The sequence below is a fragment of the Amphibalanus amphitrite genome, unplaced genomic scaffold (genome assembly GCF_019059575.1).
Source record: "Amphibalanus amphitrite isolate SeventyFive unplaced genomic scaffold, NRLGWU_Aamphi_draft 002179F_arrow, whole genome shotgun sequence".
Classification (NCBI taxonomy): domain Eukaryota; kingdom Metazoa; phylum Arthropoda; class Thecostraca; order Balanomorpha; family Balanidae; genus Amphibalanus; species Amphibalanus amphitrite.
The window spans coordinates 1-24,364 of record NW_024883672.1 but is presented as its reverse complement, the minus strand read 5'-3'; the positions used below and the strand labels follow the sequence as shown (position 1 = coordinate 24,364).

Here is a 24,364-nt window from a genome sequence, read left to right as displayed (position 1 = left end):
AGACACGCTCTCCCCCTCCCTCCCTTATCCAGCACACGGCGATGCGGTAACGACACGTGCCTCCCTACCTCCTCTCTCTCTCTCTCTCTCTCTCTCTCTCTCTCTCTCTCTCTCTCTCTCTCTCTCTCTCTCTCTCTCTCTCCCTCTCTCTCTCTCTGTCTCTCTCTGTCTCTGTCTCTGTCTCTGTCTCTGTCTCTCTGTCTCTGTCTCTGTCTCTGTCTCTGTCTCTGTCTCTCTCTCTCTCTCTCTCTCTCTCTCTCTCTCTCTCTCTCTCTCTCTCTCTCTCTCTCCTCTCTCTCTCTCTCTCTCTCTCTCTCTCTCTCTCTCTCTCTCTCTCTCTCTCTGTCTCTGTCTCTCTCTCTCCCTCTCTCTCTCTCTCTGTCTCTCTGTCTCTCTGTCTCTGTCTCTCTCCCTCCCTCTCCTCTCCTCTCCTCTCCTCTCCTCTCCTCTCCTCTCCTCTCCTCTCTCTCTCTCTCTCTCTCTCTCTCTCTCTCTCTCTCCTCTCCTCTCCTCTCCTTTCTCTCTCTCTCTCTCTCTCTCTCTCTCTCGCTCTCTCTCTCCCTCTCTCTCTCTCTCTCCATTCTCCTTCTATCCCCTCTCTCCTTCTCCTCCATTACCTCTGCTACTCTATCCCGCTAGCAACACGGGTTCCAAAACGCGACATGAAGGGACGCGACGTTGGATAGATACCTAATATATTTGAAATCTGAACGTATTATTCGTGCTGTAACTGACACTCGCACCGTGCAATGTGCAAAGTATATTGTTTCCAAGGTGGTTTGTTTTTATATTGTAACATAATTTTCCTAAATTAACTTGGAGAACGTAGTTAACGTAGCCATCAGCCCATGGGCAGTCTTCGCGTTTATGTTCAAGAATAACTATTACGCTAAGATATCTGAATCTGTGTTTATCTGCGTTTTAAAAGAACTGAAGAATGCTGACCGTGTATCTTTTATTTCGACATGGAAACTCTTCAAAACACCCAAACATTTCATTCCATGTTTATTGCTAAGCTTTGGTTTGATTATGCTGGGGGCATTCTGAAATTTATCATATACCTATCTGTGATTTTTTCTGGTAATTTTTTTTTTTAATAGAAGAAAGCGATTGGCTATTGAACACAATTGTAGGATTAGCAACATCATCAACATCAACATCAATAGGATAAGCAAAAGCAAGTTTACATAATGCGTACGTCAGTCTCGTCACCAGCTACGCTTAGATACTGTGTAAAAGAGCCGAGGCAAAAGTAAGTCGCCGATAAAACACACTTCTCAACGACCGGCTACAAAAAAAAAAGTTCAATAGTTGTCGAGGGGTTATACCTTCGGCCTTCTTCAATCGAATTCAACAGATCTTCAGATTCAGAACAGACGGTCCCGCATTCCTTCCAGTAGGCAACAGTCAATCTTGCAGTCAACGTTCCGCTCCCCGTCTCGATGACGCCCAGCAGCCGTTCCCGATGACGTCCACTGTCCGCTGTCCCGATGACGTTACGTTCCCCGTCCCGATGACGTCCAGTGCTGTCCCGATGACGTCCACTGTCCGCTGTCCCGATGACGCCGACCACCGGTCGCTGTCCAGCTCCGAGACACCGCTAATGAATACAGATCACTGCCGGCCCGCGCTCCCCCCGGCGCTGGCTCGCGGCACCGGGTCTGATTGCCGCAGGGCCCAACGGCCGAGACCTCCTGATTGATAGAGCTGTGCACGGACGGCGACCACCCGCCCGATAGAGATGTGCACGGGTCCCTGAACCCGCCCGATAGAGTTGGACACGGATCCCTGAACCCACCCGACAGGGCTGCGCACGGGTGAAAGGGCCCATTTGGTGGAGCTGTGCAATGTGCATACTGCATAGTATGCAATGTGTACGCTGTACACTATCTGGCAATAAATGAACAACAATTAGCAATTGATGCATTTCCATGCATTAGTTGAAGCAGGAACGTTAACACTGACTTGAAAACGCTACTCCATACACAATGCTCCCCCCCCCCCACAATCCCGTGTGTGTTGGAGCTTTTGGGTGGGCGCAAGAGCACAGGTATAGGCTATCAAGCACCGTATAATCCCTACACAACCGATGAATATGAAGTAGGTAAACTATCGTACACTATATCGTTCACTATCGTATAACCACACAAATCTGAGCATGCAAACAGCTTCCTATTAATGTTTAACTCGCATTGTTTTCACTCTCAGGTTTCCACAGCAGCCCAGGCAGTCGGGTCGCCGCCATGGAAAACCTGGAGCCCAAACTCGAGCAGGTATGTGTCTATATTTACTGAGAGAATGTGATCAGTTTTGGTTAGGCGATTAGGACGATTGTGTATCTTCAACTTTCCATCTGTCATTTTCCAGTTTTTCTTCCCTCATTTAGGCACCCAATGTGGTCCTGTGAATGTGTGCTTCATTTCAAACATGGTGATCAACAATCAAGCTTAACAATCAGTCATAACAATCAAGTTAATCAAAGTTAATCAAGTTATGATCAGCGTTCGAATCATATTCCCAAGCTTGGATGCTTTAAAAACTTTTCTGAAAACTGGGCAGCTTCCGAATTCTGAAATATCAGGGTACGCTCGAAACCTACACAAGCTTTGAATTTCCACCTCCGTTTTACTACCTTAAAGTTAGCCGACTTGCTCTAAAAGACGAGGTGCGTACCTAACCTTGACTGTTCTTCCGACAGACTCTCGAGCTTCCGAAGTTCCCCGTTCCTGACTTGGCGCACACAATGCAGCGGTACAAAATGACGCTGGAACCGCTACTAACACCAGAAATGAACGCAGAACTGGAGCAGATCGTCGCCAAATTTGCGGCAGACGATGGCCCGGGTCCGATACTGCAGAAAGGTCTCCTCAGAAAACAAGAAAATGACAATAACTGGGTGAGTTTGTGGCAATATTTCGGGTTCAATGCAAGTTCAATGCAATGGAACCCCACTATTCTCCTCATAAAAGAATGCATGGAGTTTTGAAAATCCCGTTAATGACCAAGGAAGTAACATCGGTTATGAAACGTCTTCTGGAAGGTTTGTGTAACTTGCATGAACACAGCAGAATTGGAAGGTAATGATGTTATTGAACAGGGGCCCGGGAACGATTTTCAAGTTGGGGGGGGGGGCGAGCCTAAAATACCTGACATGATGCATATGAAACAATGGCGTGGCTAGGGGTCTAAGGGGTCACGTACCCCCCCCCCCCCCATCGGGTTCAAAGGGATCCTCGGGTCCGAGGGGCCCTGCGGCGCCATTAGACCACTGAGGGCTAACGATTGCCATATTTCGACTTAGAAGGGCCCCATGGGGCTCGTTAGAGCACCTCATGGCCCCAAATAGCCACACCAAGATCTCCATAAGTGCCCCACGCCGGCTTCTGAGGGCCTCTTATGGCTTTTAAGGGCCCCTCGGTGGTCTCCAAAGGCCCGTTTCTGGCCTCTTGAGAGTTCTTACCGACCTATGAGGGGCCACTTCTAGGGGCATTTCCCGCCTGTGATGGTCCCGCACTTATTTTTCTGAGGGCTCCATAACGGCAACTGTGGGACCCTCATTGGCGCCTATGAGGGCCCACAGCCACATCGGTGTCGCTGAGGGTTTCACCCCCCCCCCCCAACTCTGAGTGCCTACACCAGTGCCTAAAAGCCCTATATCGGCGGCTCCGAGAACCCAACCAACACCAGCGCATCTAAAGGCCATCCACTGGTGACTTTTGAGGGCCCCACACCGGTCCCTCTGAGGGCCCCACCGGTGTCTGACAGTACCATGCCGGTCTCTACCGGCATGGTACTGACCCCACAGGACTTCTTCTGTCGGCCTAAGGGCCCCTTGCCGGTCACTGAGACCCCCTGCCGGCTTGTAGAGAGTTCGCGTCAGCAGCTCTAAAGGCCCCACACCCGTCTGTAACGGCTTCACACCAGCGTCTATGAGTTGAGGGCCTACAGCAACGCCTGTAAGGACCCTCGCCGGCGCCTCTGAGAGAATCACACTAGCACCTCTGAGTGCCCACACCGGCACCTGCATGACGGCCCCACACCAGTGCCTCTAAACTCTAAAGGCCCCTTACCGGCGGCTCTGAGGGCCCTGCGCCGGCTATTCTGAATGTGCTACCGATAACTGAAGGCACCACACAAGCCCTTAGTGTCACTGAGCTTTAATCCCATACCGGCCCTCCGAGGGCGCCACGTCAGTGCACTCATTGCCCCACACCCCTCCCTCACACCCGGACCGGGTAAACTGCGATATACCTATATCAACGATTTTACCACCGTTGTATGTACGCTATGTATTTCTCAAAGTTGACCAAAAATGGCCCATTATAAAATATGGCCTGCCAAACTTATGACCAAGGTCAGGCCCAAACCAAAGCGGGATGACAATAGCAGGTGTTGTCAAATCGATACACTACCAATCAGCAGAAACCATTCAGATGGCAAGGAAAATGCCGTGTGTTGATATTTAGATGTATAAAGGAAACAAGAAGGAAAGAAGTCCGGAAAAGGGAGGAAAGATCCTTTCTCGCAGTCTCAATGTTGAGGGGGCGCCGCCCCCTCGGCTCCCAAGTTGGGGGGGGGCAAGCGCCCCCGCTGCCCCCCCCCCTGTTCCCGGGTCTATGTTATTGAAAACTAGACGTCTCCGAAACGACCCGGATTACGAGAGCTCCGTTTTGTTTTAAGAACTGAAATAAGTTTGCACTAGAAACATATTGCAATATGAAGCGATGCTGAGAAGTTTACTAACAAGATACAATGCAAGTTTACTGAGAGAAGACCTGTCCTGTAACTTTATGAAACAACAGTGTGTTTCGCTTAGATCAAAAATATTTTACCCCACTGAATTCCTGAAATGCTTGCATGTATGCAAAGTTTGTGTTTGTACGTAACGTACGAATATTCAATGATTTACGTCTCAAACACATTTATACAAAGTGGGATTTTTTGATGAAATGAGCTTCTGCCTTCACATGAAATCAGAAGACAATTATTGACGATGAAAAATTGGAACAGATTTTGAGTGAGATGCCTATCGTGTTTAAATTTTGATCATTGGCTCGCATGCATTCCGCGGCCACATGGCACACAAAACAATCAAATCACATCAGATACCCCTGCGGTAGATCTCTTTCCATTCGCCATCCCGTTAATCCTGAAACTCTTTGGTTTAACTAGCTTATATTTAACTAGATGATGTTTTTTTCTTTGAAATACTTGCCGAAATGTTTTTTTTTCGACTCAGTTCGTAAAGCTAGAAAGCATGCATCACACCGCCATTTTTACGCACCTGACTACCTTCCGACGTTTTTCCTCGACCGCTCCCCTCTCCTCCCTTCCCATCGGTCCCGCCCTCGGGGCACGTGCCTGGCATTGGAGCCTGTTTGGACAGCCACCCAGCCGCATAATCCCGATGATTTACCCAACTAGCTGGCTGCGCACTCCCCTCCTTCAGTCACCATCCCCCTCCCCCCTCCCGGTGCCCCGGGCGCTCGGTAGCGCTCGAGACACCCGCGGGCGCCCAGAACAACCCCGAGCGTCGCATCTTCGCCCCAGCGCGTCTACCCACCGCAGTCAGCGCACGTCCCATACCTGACAATCGGTCGGCGAGTCTGTCCGTCCGCTTTGTGGCGCTCGTTAGTAAACTTTCCGCCGCTCCGGCTTTGTCGATGTCGATGTAATTGATTAAGCACACCGAACCGGGGCGTGCCAAGGGGGATGCAGACGCGCGGAAAAGACGATCCAATTGAAAGTTAATTTCGCGGAGAGATGATTTGGCGTAGCGCGGCGGCGAAGAAAGTGATTGAGTTGGAAGCCAATTTGGAAAGGGAAACTCTTCTGTCGACGCGTGGATTTTGTTCGCTGGTTATTGTGTTTGGATGTGTGATAGGATGATGCGCAAGGCTTTCCGGGATGTGATCTGCATTCATCGACGTGTTTGTCGTGGTGATCTGTGGCAGTTTCTTTGTAAAATAGGAAGGGGTTATCTAAAATATATTCAAAGACCTTAATTTTTTTGTAATCCATGTGTCTATGAGTATGAGCTCACTGAGTACCTGAATGTGGCTTGCAAAATCCCGAACTTACTCATTAACCCACTCACTCACTCACTCACTCACTCACTCACTCACTCACTCACTCACTCACTCACTCACTCACTCACTCACTCACTCACTCGCTCATTCACTCCCCGTTGACATTCCACAGGCGTTCCAGTACTGGCTGCACTCGATGTATCTGAAGGTGCCGCTGGCACTCCCCATCAACTCCAACCCGGGAATGGTATTTCCACGACGGGAGTTTCCCACCAACGACGCGATGCTCCTCTACATGGCCCAGCTGGTCCACGGCGCCTACCAGTGGAAGGTGAAGCTGACCAGGTGAGGGAGGCGAGCAAGATGAAGACGAGGCTGGTCAGGTAAGAAGACTGGAATGGAATTGTGCGTTTGATTCGAATAAATTCAATTTCATCAAAAGTTTGTGTAGACTGCTCAGTAAATTGATTGCATCCCATGTATTCTTATCATAGAATTAGTGATGCGATTTATTACAACAGGAAGAACAACAGGAAGAATAAAAAACGGCAATACACTAAGTAAACATTTAGATCATGCCTCCTACCTACAGCAATAAGTCACATATTTATCAACATTTATCCTCGATAGCGATGCGCCAAAACAATAAACATTCAATGCCAACTTTTCTACTAAACGCCCTCAGGTTCTTACCCCCAGAATTGCTCTTAACCCTCGCCCCGTTGCACTGTTTCGTCTATCCGACCGAGTCAGCATCTTAAAAATATGATCAAATCGGCCGGCCACTGAACTGAAATGTCCGTTGAGTCACGTTGCAAGCCCGCCCTCATAGCAGAATAGTTTTAAACGCCTGAAACGTGGAAACAGAACTATCTGAGGTTATTCAAAGCGAGCTTTTTTTTTGTTACTTCGAAACAAAATCGAATCGCACATCGTGCACTTACGAGGAATATCGCATGGTTCAAGCGCCGGCATGCAAATCGCATAGGCAAGTCGGGTGCGAAAGCACAAAGTGCATTGCTCTGTGACTCTATTCTTGCCTCAGGTGATTGAAATCAGAGCTTTTTCGGTATAGTCTGGTTCCAGTGCCATTATCAGTCGAATAAGATTATTTGATGCCTAACATAGGGATCGTTATGAATCCGTGAATATCCAACGCGCCTGAAGTTCATTTCTAATCGTTTGGATGGTTGGCATGAGTGAAGACATTATAGTCAAAATTGATGTGAAAATGATCAATAACATGCCAAAAATTGTATTGGTTCTTTAGTTTACCAAAGAGAAACAAAAGAGACAAGCTTTCGACAACACTGTCATCATCAGGTCTGAGTTTTTGCAATTCATTTACACACTTCACAACATACAAAAACATATTCGCACGCTACAATGATGGAAAACATTCCTCCGTTTGTATGTAGGTAGATGTCGAGATCCAGATCACAATGAAGTTTGGCATGATATCTAGCTTACGACAGTCTAGGAGGAAGTCGATGCGAGCTAATGTTTTTGCTAGTTTTTCGTTGTGTCGAACAAATATTACCATCTCTTGAGTGCGATCACTTCTGGGAAAGTTTTAATCGTTTGGATGGTTGGCATGAGTGAAGACTTTATAGTCAAAATTGATGTGAAAATGATCAACAACATGCCAAAAATTGTATTGGTTCTTTAGTTTACCAAAGAGAAACAAAAGAGACAAGCTTTCGACAACACTGTCATCATCAGGTCTGAGTTTTTGAAATTCCTTTACACACTTCACAACATACAAAAACATATTCGCACGCTATATTCGCACGCTACATGTTGTGAAGTGTGTAAAGGAATTTCAAAAACTCAGACCTGATGATGACAGTGTTGTCGAAAGTTTGTCTCTTTTGTTTCTCTTTGGTAAACTAAAGAACCAATACAATTTTTGGCATGTTATTGATCATTTTCACATCAATTTTGACTACAATGAAGTTCATTTCGCTCATCCTCTTACTTCCTGCAGGGATTCTCCCACAAACATCTCCATCCGGAATGTCCTCTAGACACAACTAATAAAACTCTTCTACCTCCAGGCATTTCCAACCAGACACCACATAGACGACAGACAGTAGACGCCTTCTGTCACTGTCTTGATACCTCGAAGTAGCTCTGCGTAGGCACCTCTACCCACACTTTCTACAGGCCCCTCTTACCAGACTCTCCGCCTACCTACAGACGTCTCCAACCAGACTGTCACAGTCGCTTCCAAACCAGACTCATACAAACACTTATACCGAATTATCCTACCCTCATGCGTTTTCAACCCCACTCTCAATACACATCCACCCAGATCCTCCTCCAGGCGTCCCCACCCTCTCTCCTCGTCGGTCTTGCTCCCGTTGTCGACCCGTCGGCCCGTCGGCCCGTCGCCGGGCGGCGGTTCCGATTGATCCCGCCGCCGCCTCCATTTTCCCCGGGCGGGGGTGGAGCCGACTGTCGTCGGTGCCGACGGGGCTGCCAAATGTCACGTCTGTGTGCTGCCAACTCACCACCCACCCGACGATGTAGGGGGGGGGGGGGGGGGTAGTGGGCACTGGATGCTGGAAGGGAGGAAGGAAGGAAGCGGAGGAAAGGAAGAGGACAAATGCGTTCAATAATCAAGAGGAAAGGTTGTAGTATGACTTTTGGTACATTTTAGACCCGTACTTTACACCTAATTATGATAACCCCTCAGGAGGATGTTGTTTCTTGTTTCCGGATTGGGACATGTTCAAAGGCTTGATCAGTAGGTGGAACTATGGTCATGAGTACCCAAATATAGGAACGTTCCCATTTTTGGGAACGGAGTTCCCAAATTTGGGAACGGGCGTTCCCATTTATGAGAACGGAAGGTAATTTTTCGGCCGTTCGCCCACTAAAACTCATTAGTGCATCACGTCTCAAAAAAGTGCACGCTAATTTACGTATCTACTAAGTCTCTATAAAATTATCTTTAATCTGACCGTTGAACAAGGAAATTGACCGTCGAATTATATTTTTAATGATTTTTTGAAATGACGGAATGGTGAAAACATGGGTTATACTACATTTAACATGCAATTTTAAGGAAAATGAAGCGTTTTTACATTTTGAGGTCAAGTATAATAATTTTCGCCTGGTTATGAAGTTTCATACTAGCGACACCAGATGCTGACATATGCAAGCGAACACGCGGACAGTCCCGAGGTAATATTGTTGACATTTGGTGTCGAGGCGGACGACCGCGTAGAACGTGCGTGATTTTACCGAACTACTGTTGTAAACTCAGTTTCAGTGGTTTAAAATTATTCAGCTGTATTTTATCAGCCCGGAAAGACATATTTTATTTGGATGCTAGCTGTTGAAGCGTTGTTTCATAAGGAGCGTCATGAGCGTGGTTTTTGTCTTCCGTGTTTCTAAGCATGATCGTTTTGGGGGAATTTCTCTTATATAGGTCGCTCTGTGTGGCTTATTCATAATTTTTATGCTGATTTCGATCATTCCTCGTGCCCATCCTACCAGGCCTTTTGCCACTTACACTCATTAAGAAAGGAAAAAAACTAGATTTTCATTGGGACTAGGTGTTTTGAGGGTGTAACATATTCAGCGTTCCCATTTTTGGATACTTTCTTGTGCTCGTCAACTATCGGTGATAAACAGACAGGTGCTTGACATGTCTCCACCCTCGGCGCGGACGGTGGATATAGGCATGGAAGACCTTGTTGAACATCGCTGAGCGTTGTGAATTACGTAATCCTGCAGAGGGGGGCGTGCCCGCTGCGAGATCGACGGGAATAAAAGCGCAGAAGACCGGGCGAAACATGCGACGGTCTTGCCGGAAGGGTCATCTGATGATTGTTGCGTTAACAATAATTTGCGGCGTTGGACGTGATGCTTGTTAATGAAAAGAGCCCCTGAAAGGCGTCGGTGAAATCGTTCCCAATTTTGGGTACGCCGTTCCCATAATAAGGAACGCTTGCAGCGCCAGAGTACGAGAGCGTTCCCAAATTTGGGCTCGCGGCCCGGATGATGGACTGCTTTAGAAATAGGGGAACGATTTGAAACTACGATGGGCCTTACAATATCAAACTCTTTCCCAACAATATTGAGACAAATATCAGGCGGTTCACGATAGTTTTATATTTTTTGGACGTCATTTCACGGTTCTTTTTCTTGTTTTAAATAATGCCTACATGGCGTTCCCATATTTGGGTTTATCGTTCCCAAACATGGGAACGAAAATGCGTTCCCGAAAATGGGTACGCTTGACCATAGTTCCGCCTACTGTGATACAAATGGATAATCAAAATATACCGGCATACCGGCCTAGGTGATATAAATATACCGGCAATGGCCAGTTTTCAATCACCGTTTTCAATGCCGAACATCAAGATGTCTTAAAATATGTCGTTAAAGAATTGCTATTCTCTCGCATCCGGGTGGCCAACAAATTATTTTGTTTTCATGTATTGTTTGATCGTGTCATTTCTGTGTCATTTTAAAATGTGGTATAAATTACTGTGGTTTCGTTGCGAGTCTTTCAAAGACCACTCATCTCTCCATTTTACACTCATCGTGTGCTTTGAGGATGAAACGAAACAAGCAAACTGATGCAGAAAAGTGCCACAAAATCGGCATTTGGTAGCTGCACTCAAATTCGATGCGACCAGAATACCCCAGTTGTCAGACTGGCAGCTGATAAAGCCGTCCAGCCAGGGGCGTCGCCACGGATTTTTGAGTGGGGGGGGGGGGGGTCGGGTTTCCGGTCTTTGTCTTGATGGGTAGGGGTGTTCTTAGCCACACTCCCGGTTTTTCGTGTGCCCGGAGAAAAACCTCGGAGCACAGCGCCGCGAAAGCAGCGGTATAGGTATCTTATTGTACCTACATCAATTTCGCATCGTGCATAAAAATCAAGCACAGGTCACCTGAGGTCAGGTCACATTGTCATGTCAAGTTCAATTTTAATGCCTCTAAAAACTGCAATCTTGTCATTCCTATAGATTATCTCCTATAAGTCTGAAATTTGGTGTAATGAATGGGATTATAAGTGTCAACAGTTCATGAATCTGGGTTTTTACCTCTGACAAGTGAAGTCAGGTCAAATAGGTATGTGGCCTCGGCCCCCGCCGAAGTTAGTTGGTAGCACTGCTGCTCCACGGCGTACATTTCCTACCAGCCCATAGGGTTTACATGTTAAATGGCCTGTTTTCGGCGAGCAATATCTCGGTCAACCTTTGAAGGAATCAATGGTTTTTAGTCTCAAATGATAGATCGATGAATTTTCTTTCGACAATTCCTCTACCATTTTTCACGAAACCCAGCCGATCTTCTACGGCGTACAGGGTAAAGATTTCTCTGCACGCCAGCACCCGCGATCCGCCTCTCCGATCGTCGGCGCGCGGTCCTCGGTAGCGCAGTCGGTAGCGTATCGGGCTACGGATCCGAGGGTCGTGAGTTCGAATCCTGGGAGCGCCGTGTGATTTCGGCTAGAATTGAATGATGTAGAATATTGAATGTTTGCGTAATCAATTATTAATAGCTAATTGAATGTACCTGCGCACTAATCGGCCCCTAAAACCTCTTATTTAAGAAATTTAAGAAATGAATGTCACGTGCGCGTCACGACTGCCAACCATAAGCGCTACCATATTCTAGTTTGAACTAACTTTTTGCTAGTCCCGACCACATATAGTAGGTTTTCTAGTAGTTGTACTAGAAATTCCTACCAAAGTTCGTCCTACCCTTCACTCAATATACCCTGTGTGGCCTCACCAATCATGATAAGATATGGGAAAAAGCACGATGCCCTCTGCTTTGAAAGAACATGCTTAAAACGCTAGATACCTACTTTTGTAGCCATTGCACCTCTGCTCATTTTAGAGACAAGGTGCAGCTAATGACCAGCTAGTGGTGACTGGAATGGTCAGTGATTAGGTCATCAAAGGTCTCTAACACATTTTCGACAACAACTTTTGATGGAGACGTTGTAGAGCGATGACAGCACCTGGAGTGTGTTCAGACCTTTACCTGATGTCAAGTTTTCTATTCAAGTTTTTAAGTTCAAATTGTAAGCCATGCGACGTGTTTCGACGAAACAAAAACGATGGTGATAACATGAATATCATACACATTCACTGAATCATAGGTTGTTACAGAACAAATGTTTCGGCAAAATCCGTCCGTTTAGATGTTTGGAGTTTGGACTCTATGGTACACAATCCATAGACCCGAAGTCATATGAGGCGAAGTTGGCGAAAGAGCTTTAAAAAAGCTATCGAATACGCTTTCTGTGTGTCGCTGTGCTCTTATCCCTGTTTTACGGGTCGCTAAGATAAAACGTTTTCCAACGTAACGCTAAGGCATGCTTTCGGCCCCTGATCGAGGTAGAGCTTCGCGGAAGAGCGAGGATGCTGCCCGTGATGAGAGAAAGCCGATGATGCCCAATTTCAAGGTCTTGGCCGGGTCATCTTAGGTCAATGCCCAAAAGTAGGAAAAATCTGGCCGCCTGCTAGAACTTTGTTTGTTTGTTTGTTTTGTTGGGTTAGGCCCTTTCGGTCCAATTAGACCATTTCAGAGCCGGAAGGATGATAGGAATTAGGGGGAGACATTGGTCTGGGCACTACTCACTGCACCCGGCTACGGGGTGCGCTCCCTCGGGAGCAGCGGTGCCGCTCCAAGGGAGCAGCCCGCATGAGATAAAGTTGCCTGTCCAGCCCGGAGGGGGTTGCGGCGTGGCGGAGAAGGATTTCCGTATCCTGAGGATAGAAGCATGGAACGGTGCTAGAACTTTGCGAGCCGTAGCTGTTATCGGGGTCCCGAGTACGAGTTCGGAGTTAGTTTTGAACAAAGATGATGACTCCATGCATTTGGGGTAGATCGGGTCGGGTCAGGTCAGGTCGACCAGCAGGCTTCCTGCCGGCCATCTATGTAGAGTGGGTGACTGACAACCACCAACGATAGCTTCGTAGCATGTTACATAACCACCATCTATCAAAACTACTTATGTTCAAACGGGCGCTAAACTCGAAATCAGCCCCAAAAACTACACTTGTAAGTGGAAGCAAATAAAACTAAAAAAAAAATTAACCAAGGTCATCCATATCCGAATCACAACCAATAAATTTTTAGAGTAGGTAATCAAAATTCATTAAATCGAGGTCACTGGAAGTTTCGTTGCAATATACTCCTTTTTGCGCGTCTCATTAGAAAAGCCCGAGAGGGGTCCACCATCTGACCCCATTTCCCCTACGCAGGCAGGTCCGAGGGTAGTCAGGGCTGAGGCTAGCCAGGTACCTCGTAGTTACTGATACGTCGATTCGTCGGATCACTGATACGTCATCCGACGAATCGACTGCTACCATTATTTTGACAATCAGACGAACGCTCGGGTCAGTTTTGACGCGCTCGCTCATTTGAGGAATAAAAAGGGACCAGAATAGTGGCTACTTTAACATATTGTCATGCATATTGTTCCAGCCCACAGCTTATTTACCTATAAGCAATAGGGACTAGGGAGCTCTTGAAGCGATTCTGAATCTGACGCTGTATTTGTTGATGTTGCTGACGCCAACTTCCCTGACATGATAGCTAAAAAAAATCATACCCAGCATCGCCAAAAGTGGGGGGTCGACCCCCCCCCGGTTCTGACGAGTGGGGGGTCACGACCCCCGCGACCCCCCCCCCCCCCCCCCCGTCGGCGACGCCCCTGCGTCCAGCCAAGGCAGTGGCCCAGCTGTCACATTCGGGCCGAGTGAACCCCGTCACGCTAAAGTGGGGACGAGTGTGGGCATCCAAACCGCTGGTCGCTGAAACAATAATCTTGAGACCAATGGTAGATATTCGGGTATTTGCGCCACAAATGATAGGATCAAGCATCCTGTTTCGGAAAACGTAGGCATCCATACACTGAAACACCTATTCATTGCGCATCTTATGTTGTCCAACAAATCAAATGATGAAGAATACCCCAAAAGGGGACTTACCTGGAGAAGACTTGAAGTTCCGATTATCTGCTGTTCATACCTGCTAGCTTTTCTTCCTGCACTTATAGCCTCATACTGACACATGTCATTTCCCCTTAACCCCACGCTGCCACGGAAGCACCGCACTCACAACACTCCAGCTGCACCTGCATTTCGATCGCACAATTTCACCAATCATCTCACCAATGTGCACCGTAACACAACCACATCAATCTGTCACAATCACCACTGACAGTCGACAGATCACTCGAAACCGCGGACAGTCCGCAACACCTTGCACCACGACTGTGACCAACCTCACCTTATGCGAGGTCCCCTGTCTCCGGGCGCCCACTGACAGGGGCGGCTTCAGGGCTCATCCACAGGGAAGGCGCCCGCTTGTAAAACCAACTAAAATAACAGCAAAAACGACAATCTAACATACCATTAAGCTGCTGGTACTCTGAAAATTGACATTTGTTTTGTCAACTATCCTTCAGTGTTGAAAAATAGCAGCGAAACCTTGACATAAGCCTTGACATACTTTGCACGCGTTGGTACTGAAACGGTGACGTCACTAGGAGCAACCAATCAGATGGCTGGGCGGTCTCGGTGCCAGCTTGTTGCTACGCGGAAGACGTCGCAGCGGAGGGGACGGCAGCCGGGGGAGGGGGGGGGGGGTCAAGGGGTCAAGACGCACGTGCGCATGTGTGTCGAGTTCAGATGACGAGCCCGCCTCTTCAAAAGCACCGAAGACGCTAAAGACGGCGCTTTGAAGACTGGGTAGAGGATGTGTATGTAGAGTGGGAGATGGAATACATAGCGAAGAGCATCGTTGATGCAAGACGGTATAGCGTGGAAATAGTCCACTTCAACGCACTTGTTTCCAACATCTGCGATTATGCCTGACTGAGCATACGTTATGGCTCTTTGCAGAACAAAATAAGAATAATCAGAGATGAAAGATACAGCATGAAACCTTCTAAGATGCGGTAAAAATCCTATTTACAGTGCAAAGTGGTGGACAGTTCGGCTACACAACACGTTCAAGATTCAGCTTACAGATTTATTTCGCTGCAAATATGTTCCTTTTTCACTTACGCGTGCCATGCACGAGTCAAAAATGGCGCATGCACTGGTTTTTACACCAGTGCATGCGCTGGTTTTACACTTAACACTGCACTGGTGTAAAACCAATGCTGTAATGGCCTCCAAATAGTCCTGCGAGCAATCTTGTGATTGCTCGCTAAATGTAATCTCGTAATTGTAACGTTCCATTCACTATTGACCCACACCTGTACCAATGACTTATCGAGTAGCTTTTATGTTGCCGGTTGAACCCATCACGTCGGAGCTAGCTGATAACTCGGGCTGACCCCAATGACCTTTGGTGCCGGACCAACTAAGACCGGTGACCGCGTGAGGCGATTCCCCGATCTCGCGCGACCGAAAAGTTGCCGGCAGAAACGACACCTTCCAAGTTTGAGCTCCCAGGGGTGACGGTTGGCGTCGTGCCATGCGGTGTCCGAACACACCTCGGGGTGAGACGGTGACCTTTGACCTTTGACCTGGTGACCTTATTAGTCTAGTCTGACGGAAGCGGCTGCCCCCGGGGTATTTGGACGGGGAAATATGCGGCTGACATTGTATAGAGATGTCATGCATGGACTGGCATTCAGGTCACGAAACTCGATATGTCATTCGTGATGGGCCGTGCTAGTTTCGTGATGGATCGTCAGTCATCAACATCCATCGATATTCGAGATGCATACGTCTACAGCATATTTACGTCTGGACAACGAGTTGCGTTGGAGAGGCCGGAAATAGTGGCGATTTCAGGACCGCAAGAATGGACCGTCATTGGAATGATTCTTTTTTAAACCGTGCACTGTTTTCGGCCTGAATTTAAGAGTTACTACAAAATATTTTTAATAACGTCTCCACCAAGAATGAATGCCATCAGGGCTAAATTTTTAATACTATTGCATTTTGTCAAGAAGCATATAGTGCTGTTATATTGCAGTTTTAGCGCGTTTGTTACAAAATATGAAGCGAATAAGCGTCAGTGTAATTCATCCAGTGCCAGAAGTAAACTTGGGGGAATGCTATGGTAATTGCTCTTGTCCATCCACTAAAATTTATTAAATATTTTGCTTTGTGTATTCCAAAAGGAGAGGGAACTATTTCATTTGTGCCTTCATGTCAGAATTGAAGGTGGATCGTTAAATTTTCAACGCAGCTTACAAACAAGCATTTGGTCTTTCTCGTTTATAAGCAGTGTGAGTGGCTAAGAAAAGGTTGATCAATCCTGAAGTTCAGTCATCGTACCTCAGCTTGGCAGCAAGATCCCCCAAGGACAGAGGATATATTGTATACATGTCCTGTAAATCAAAACAAACAAGCATTTGGTCTTTCTCGTATATAAGCAGTGGCTAAGAAAAGGTTGGGTGATCAATCCTGAAGTTCAGTCATCATACCTCAACTTGGCAGCAAGATCCCCCAAGGACAGAGGATATATTGTAAACCTGTCCTGTTAATCTGTTAACCAAAACATTTTTGTGCCTTCAAAGGCTTAAGTTATCTGTGGTGTGTTCGGAGTTAGGCTATATGGCCGTTTTTGTTGTATGTTTATGTGGAGATTGAATATAACTGTGACCCTGTGCTTCTTTGTATACTTACGGTCAAACAGGGAACAGCACATTCACATAACATACTCACCTAGCACCTAACTCAGCTGTACCCTGCAGGATCTATACTTGTTCATGTCTCGAGCATTAACAAAGCACTAAAGTAGCTTAGTAATCATTTCCCACATTTTCTGAGCATCTAACATGACATACAGCAGTGCAGAGCAGCTTCAGAGAAGAAACACTTTAAATGCACAGACTCACACCAGCCACCCAATGAGCCAGTTCCTCAGTTGACTGTTTCCCTGGACACAGCTTGGCAATGTGAGCTAACTTTTGGCAAGTTGAAGGTTAGCAGGTAAGATTGAGTTAGGGTGAATACCTACCTATAACTGGGTGCTACTGCCATGCAGGTCTTGGGTAGGCTGCAAATATGTGTGATGATTGAGGTTAGGTCAGCTGTCAGGTTCAGGTATGCTCATTGCTCAGGTCACATTTTTATGGACATTTGGCAAATTAAAAAACTAACAATCTGATCTAAGCTAACCCGACTAAACATACACAACTACTGACTATAGGAACTGAGCACCTACCTACTTGTGCCTACATCTCATACCATGTCAAAGTAGAGCTCCTTGGTGGAAGATTACCCTCAGTACTTTTTATCCCAGCCCTGTGAAGAAAACGAATACTTCTAAGCTCTGAGTCACTGCTGGCCTGCTGGCCATCCACAGGAAGAAACGCTGAGACTGAGAGCTTTGCCATTGTATATTGGACCAATAATGACTATCACGAATGACTATGAACACATAATATGATCACATCGTTGCATGAATTGTCACATTGACAATTTTACTAAAATCCTTTTTCAGGAAATACAGTGATGATGATTAACATCAAAATCAACATAAAGTGGATTTAGTGATCAAAGCTTTCTCCTCCAGTAGCAATGGAATGATCACATGTTTCATTTGCCAGACACTGAGTACCTGATGCACATTACCGTCTGCATAGCATCTAAGCATAGTAAAGCTGCCCGAGTCCATTCATTCTAGATTTTTCACTTGATAGTTAGCACTAATTTAGCTTGCTGTTGTAAGTTATCATTCAATATTCATACCAATACATCAATATGCACTCATCAGTCAACATTTTCTGGCATGATCCTGCTCAGCGTGCTCTTCAGTAGCTCCAAGGCCTGCAATATTATAGCTTGTTTTTGGACAATAAGCTCTTTTAATTTTACTTTTTCTTGCTGATATATGAGCCCGATCAACTTGCGTTTATCAACCAAAATTTCATAACTTGTTCAACTTGATATTGATATTGCTCAGTAGTCAGGACCTCTGTCAGCCTCCTGGATACTTCAGATTGTTTTCAGTCAACATGCTTCTTAAATATGATATAAATCAATCTTAAGGGATTCAAAACATCCAACAAAACGACGTACAAGAGCAAGAAAACACCCAGATAAACTAAAAAATGGCCTTGGAACAGAGCCAAGTGGTGCTTCATTTGTTTGTTTACAATGATTGGGGCATTCCACGTCAAATCGAACAAAAATCGGCTGTTTTGCACCTTACCATCAGCGATTTCATTATAAATTTGTGAGCGAGTTCCTGTGTCGCCCCGAACATTACATGGATGTTTTTTGCACATTCTGACCACAGGTCTTCTAAATATAGGGCATCGAATTTTTACAAAATGCTGTATCTTTATATTTTTGAACGACCATAACTTTGGTTGTACTTGTTTGATTTGAATGAAATAAACCTTACTGTTTAGGTAATTTCTTAAGCAGTTGTTTAGAATTGCACCTACTTAAATATATGACCTTGAAAATTGCTTAACTCTGTTCTTAAGCACAAAAATTGAAATAGCAAAAAACACGTCACCTTCGATTTGGCTAATTTTCATATATGTTATTGCCTACCATATTCTTAACAACCTGTGAAAAAATTAGAGTGGGCCATTCATAAGTTTTGAAGAAAATGGCACATATGCAAACGTATGTTAGCACGCGCAGTGGAGGGGGAAGAGTGAATTTCGCCCCACCCCTCCTGTTTTTCGCCAATATCTCATAGTATTAATGCGAAATTAATTATAGCCACCTGTCCAAAATTGAATTGCACATCTCATCGTGCAAGCAAGAAGAAAATCGGTTCACAACTGGTCTAGTAATAGCGGTGTAAAGTGAACATCCTGTCGCCGCGGCGACGCGGCGACTCGGCAGCCGGCGCCGACCGCTAGCCGCCGCCTGAATTGTAGACTGTGCCGGGACGGAACGGAACGGTTCCGTCTTTACATCGCGCTCCTTACCGCTGATTACGTTCGATTCGCGTCAAATTTTGTGAGAAGACTAAGAAATGTACAGGCAATCTTATGGTGTAAGAATTTTGAGAATTGGTTGGTAAACAATTGAAATATGAACGTGTAAACACAAAATTGTGATTGCTGCGTTTCCCGCGTCGGCCGATCCCGCCTCAGCCGGCGACATGTTACTCTTAGCAGGTCTCTAACTGCCATATTTATTATTGGATTAACTAGAAATTCCCCATACATACTTACAAATGTATATTTTTTTCGTATAGTGAAGATAAAAGGACGTGAAGATATCGTTGCGTGATAATGTTTTCGTTGAATTTTTGGCTTCATGATGCATTTCCACACGGCTCAAAATTCACCGCAAAATACCGTTTGCCTGAGACACTTTTACTATGGAAATTGAATGCTTGACTACGATGACTATGTATTTCCATTCTCGCAGAGTTTGGGATATCACTAATCAGCAATCATTCATTTCAGAAAGTGTACACAAGCAAGCATGTCTTGACTCTGTCTTTCAAGGTCACGCGCGGTTGCGTGATGTTGATGCATGAAAACGGCGTTTGCCGTGAGAGTTATGAATGGCCCACTCCAATTTTTTCACAGATGGTTAGGAACATTGTGACGGACATAATATGTAAAAATTACCCGAATCGAAGGTGACGTGTTTTTTGCTATTTAAATTTTTCTGTTTTAATTCAAGGTCAAATGCATTTCAAGGTCACTTCAATTTAATTTTATAATTAAAAATCAAAGCCTTATCAATTGCCTACAAGACCCTGTTAATATCATTTTGATACCAGAAAAGGAACCAGAGTTATAGACATTTAAAAAATTGATGTGTGGCATTTTTGGCTATATTCGATGACCTATATCTCAGCGATACTTTATCAAATTTCGAAAATATTATACGTAACTCAGTTTTGAACCATGCCCAGTCTGCCTACAAATTTTCAGAAAAATCGAAGGGGATGACGGATTTCGGTGTTTGATTTGACGTGGAATGCCCCGATTGTAGTGCTGATGTATTTTTAGGACTCTGAACGTCGGCTTATAAAAAAATGAAACGTTTTTACAAAAGTTGGAAGGCAAGTAATATTTATCTGAAAGAACTAAAATATTCAAAAGCCAAACACTATGAAATACATGAATCGGAACGAAAAAGTAACCCAAAAATCCAGCCTAATCACCGGCTCCTAAAACTGCAACACAATCAGCACTTTTCCCCGCAACTCGTTGTCCAGACGTAAATATGCACGTCTACATGCGTCCTATACTTTCCTGCGCTCAGATGAGCATGCATTCATAACGATAAAGAAAACAGTCTGTTGTATTCGTGTGAAACAGCGAACAAAACACATTTGTTGGCAGCGGAACATCAGAGACACTTTTTATCCATCATAGCCATCACTATCTTTCTAGTTGAGGTTTATTTACCCTTGGGTCTACAGTGCAGGGATATTTCTATCTCGCACTCCTCTGAGATGCAAAGATAAGAATTTGTTATCTCTGCATCTCTCTGAGATGCAAAGATAAGGTCTCGAGGGTTCATAGCCAAAAATCAAGAGTTCAACTGATGATAGGTCAATAACCGAACGGCATTTTTAATGGCTGTTTATGTATGAAACTTATGAAATAAAAACAAACTACTCTAAATCTTTTTTACATAGATGAATACATTTAAATATAATATTTAATAAATTAACCTTCGCCCCAGTGGGGGGGGGCATATGTTACCACCCTGTCACGTTTTTTGCGTGTGAATAAAAAACCGCGGCGCGTAGCGCCGCGCCGCTTGGGGTAGCTTTTGGTACATCAATTTTGGACAATGTGTGAAATTTTTGACCCCAGGTCATGTCAGGTCAGGTCACCAGGTCAAGTTAACTGACCAAGCATTAAAAAAAGTTTGCAATCATGTCCAGCCTGCAGTGTTTGTCAGAAAGGTTTGAAACTTGGTGGATTGCATGCTGTTATGGGTGCCTACAATTTGTATATCTCGGATTTTTTATATCCGTGACCTAAGGTCAGGTCAGTGGCATGACCTTTCCATTACAAGTCAATGGAGAAAAATGAAAATGCCTCTAGATCCGTGTGTACGCATAGGAACAGTCAAAATATTTCAGAATCACAATGATTTAGTCCACTCGTGATGACCAAGGTGTCATTTTTGCTGATAGGCTCTAGAAAGGTCATCCGAGGTCATTTGAGGCTACAAACAGTTTTTTGCCAATAACTCGCGATTTGAAAGAGATAGAACGCTGGGGATGGTCTCATTGTGTTTGTCTTGTTGAGACGCATCGACTGATATGCAACATGACCTTTTCCGGTCAGGTCATGACCTTGACCTGAGGTCAAATTTTCAAGTTGACCTTTCAAGGTCAAATTATAGCTCATTCGACGCGTCTCGGTGAGGGGAACACGATTCTGGCAATAGAAATGTCGTGGCTTTTTGTAGTCGAAAGTTATTGGCGAAAAACACTTTTCGTAAAAACAGCTATTTTTGGAGTTTTTGCCCTCTGGAGGCTAAACCGTTGACCTGAGGTCAATATTGATAATGACCTTTTCAAAAGAAGAGTTCAAAAGCTATCGATTGTTCTATGATGCGTTTTTCTAGCTACCATAGTTCCTGAGATAGCGGCATGTTTTCTGAAAAATATAATGACAATTGGCAAATTTTGACCTTCGATGACCTCTGGTGACCCTAATATTGCTCTAAGGTGAAAAATGACCGAAATACTTTCAAACGTACGCATTGAAAGCTATCGACTGCTTTTTACCGCGTCTTTCTAGCCCTCTTAGTTTTTGAGTTAGAGGTGGGTGGTAACATATGCCCCCCCTCACTAGGGCGAAGTTGGCCGAGACCGCCACTGGGGCGCGGGTTAAGAATAAACCTCAACATAGAAAGATATAGGATTCCTCAATCCTCATGGCTCACTCGTGGAAGATCGGATATCTTTTCCTCGCGTGTTACAGAAAAACCTCGCTCCTTCGTCGCTCGGTTTTTCAGTAACCCGCTTGGAAAAGATATCCTTATCTTCCACTCGGAGCCATGAAGAATCCTCTATATCGCACACTGTGACACTCATTACCAATATGACGTCATCATGGCGCGTTCGTTCGTTCCTGCTAATGCCAAAATCGCGTGAGAGGGTGACTGAGGCTCCCCGCTGTGGAGAAATCACCGTATTGTTGCCCACGATGAATGAAGACAGATGATGCTTAAATTGCCGCTGGGGTGAGGCCGAAATCGCGTGGGAGATATGCGGGTGGTCGTTTATCTAGAGGGATTTGGTTCACGTGTCGATACCAGGAGATATGCTAATAAAGGGCTACGTGGGAACGATCAAATGGGATTCTGCATTTCGGCCTTTCATCTAACTAAACATGTTATAGCATGGGACATAGCTAAAATTGTGGTTACGCAAATTTCCCTCAGCGTATTACGTTAAGTTAAAAAAATTCTTATTTACAAGCTTCCAGCGGTTCCTATATATGCAGAAGCGTGACTCGTCCTCTGTGGTTCTTTCTTTAAATATATTTTTAAAATGTTTCGAAAAATGTCCCAATATTATCTAATACATCCGAGATGCAGCCACAAATTGCCGCCGGGTATTCTCTCCCGTCCTGGGTCGATCGTGAGCCACCCGTTTAAACAGTGACGTCACCACTGCTGACGTCATCAGCCAGGCGACGGACGCCCGGCTGGCGGGGGCGGTCAGTTGGCACCACCCACCCCCACCCTCTCTCCTCCCTCCCCCCACACTCTGCCCGAAGCCAGCCACAATGGATCGGGCGCTATTGATCGACTGGTGGCGCCGTCAGCGGCAGAAAGACGAACTAGCGTGCAAGAGTTGCGTGTAAGAATGTCCGTTATATTCGATGACAACACAGAAGCAAATTAGAATGTCCTTTACGTTTGGGAGGGCAGATGAGAATTCAAATTTGCAATGTAATGCGAAATTCCTAGGCAAGTGAGAGCTAAAGGAAATTTGCTACCATGCCGGTCACTTGACTATCGAACCACAATGAAATCCTTAAATCTTGCCCTTCCTATCGATGGCAATTAGGTAAGACGGCAGTCGGAGCCCGACATATTTTTAATTTGATGAAACGTTCAAGTGTATTTGAAGTAAGAAAATATTGGTATAAAACAAATCAAGAGCTTGTTTGGTTTGATGTAACTCTACTTGTGCGCTTCTTTTCTTGCCTATAATATATTTAACACATGGTTTCCCGTGTGTAAATGGTTTTAACGCACGACGTGGATGGATTGGAGCACGAGTGTGTTAATGCACGAGTGAAACGAGTGCATTAACGCACAAGTGCTCCATTCCATCCACGAGTGCGTTAAAACCATTTATGCACGGAAACCATGTGTTAAACTAATTAATACATGCTTAACGGTGCGAATTTAAATGAAAATTAAACCTAGTCCATGCCACTAAAAAGGGTCCTTTATGGGAAATCTTAGAATAAAGTCAATGACCCTTCCGAAAAACTTCAGTCGAGAAAGTCATCACTGCACGCGCGTGTACCAATTTAAATTGGTGCACGGCTACCTTCGAATTAACGCACGGTTAATCTCCAGTGAACGCACCGTAAAGTATGTATTAACCCTCGCATGTGTAGGGGGGTCGGATGGACCCCCCCCCCATGGTTTTTCGCGAATAACTCGCGTAAAAAGCGGCCGATCGCGACGAAACTTTCAGTACCCTCGCATTGATCAATTTTACACCCACCCTGAAAATTTCATGACCCTGACCCAAATGACCTTTGACCTGTGACCTCTTTTCCGAGACCATGTTTGGCCGGAATCGCGATTTCGCGTATGTCGGCTGGCACTAGCCGCGTGTTTGCAAGCTTTTCGTGGTTTCAAACGTTCAAACATGTGATTTGATGTTACTCCCGTGTGTGTCAAGGTCACCTGAAGGTCAGGTCAGGTCATTGACCTTTGGTGACCTCGGGTGACCTCGGGTCACTTTTCGAGTTTTACATGTTTCTAGGCTAGTTTTTGGAGCTGAATTCGAATTTAGCAACCATTTGAACATTTACGAAGTAGTTTGGTGACTTCGTAACATGTTACGAAGCTGTCAGAGGCGGTTGACACGTATTACGAATACCCGTCACGACGCCTACTGGATGACCTGACCTGACCTGACCCGACCTGGTCTAAATGCTTCAAGACATCATCTGTGATCAAAACTAACACGATATTCGTGATCAGCACCCCGAAAAACCCCTTAGCAGCCACACTTTACGACTTCTAACAGGTCCCGATTTTCCCAACTTTGGGTCATTGACCTGACCTGGAAGGTCAAAAATGACCTAGGACCTTAAATTGGGTATCATCGGCTTCCTCTCGTCACGGGCAACACGCTCGTTTTTTTCCGCGAAGCTCTAGCTCGATCAGGGGCCAAACGGCAAGGGGGGGGTCCAACCG

At 45.6% G+C, this 24,364-nt stretch overlaps 1 protein-coding gene across 1 annotated transcript; it reads left to right on the top strand.

The window, feature by feature from the left end:
- Positions 1-2,212: 2,212 nt before the first annotated feature.
- LOC122376518 (choline O-acetyltransferase-like) lies at positions 2,213-6,374 on the top strand (the record flags this gene model as incomplete). Its single annotated transcript, XM_043356412.1, has 3 exons — positions 2,213-2,273; positions 2,699-2,896; positions 6,202-6,374. Coding segments are annotated over exons 1-3 (401 nt in total), but the record flags the coding sequence as incomplete, so codon positions are not given.
- Positions 6,375-24,364: the final 17,990 nt, after the last annotated feature.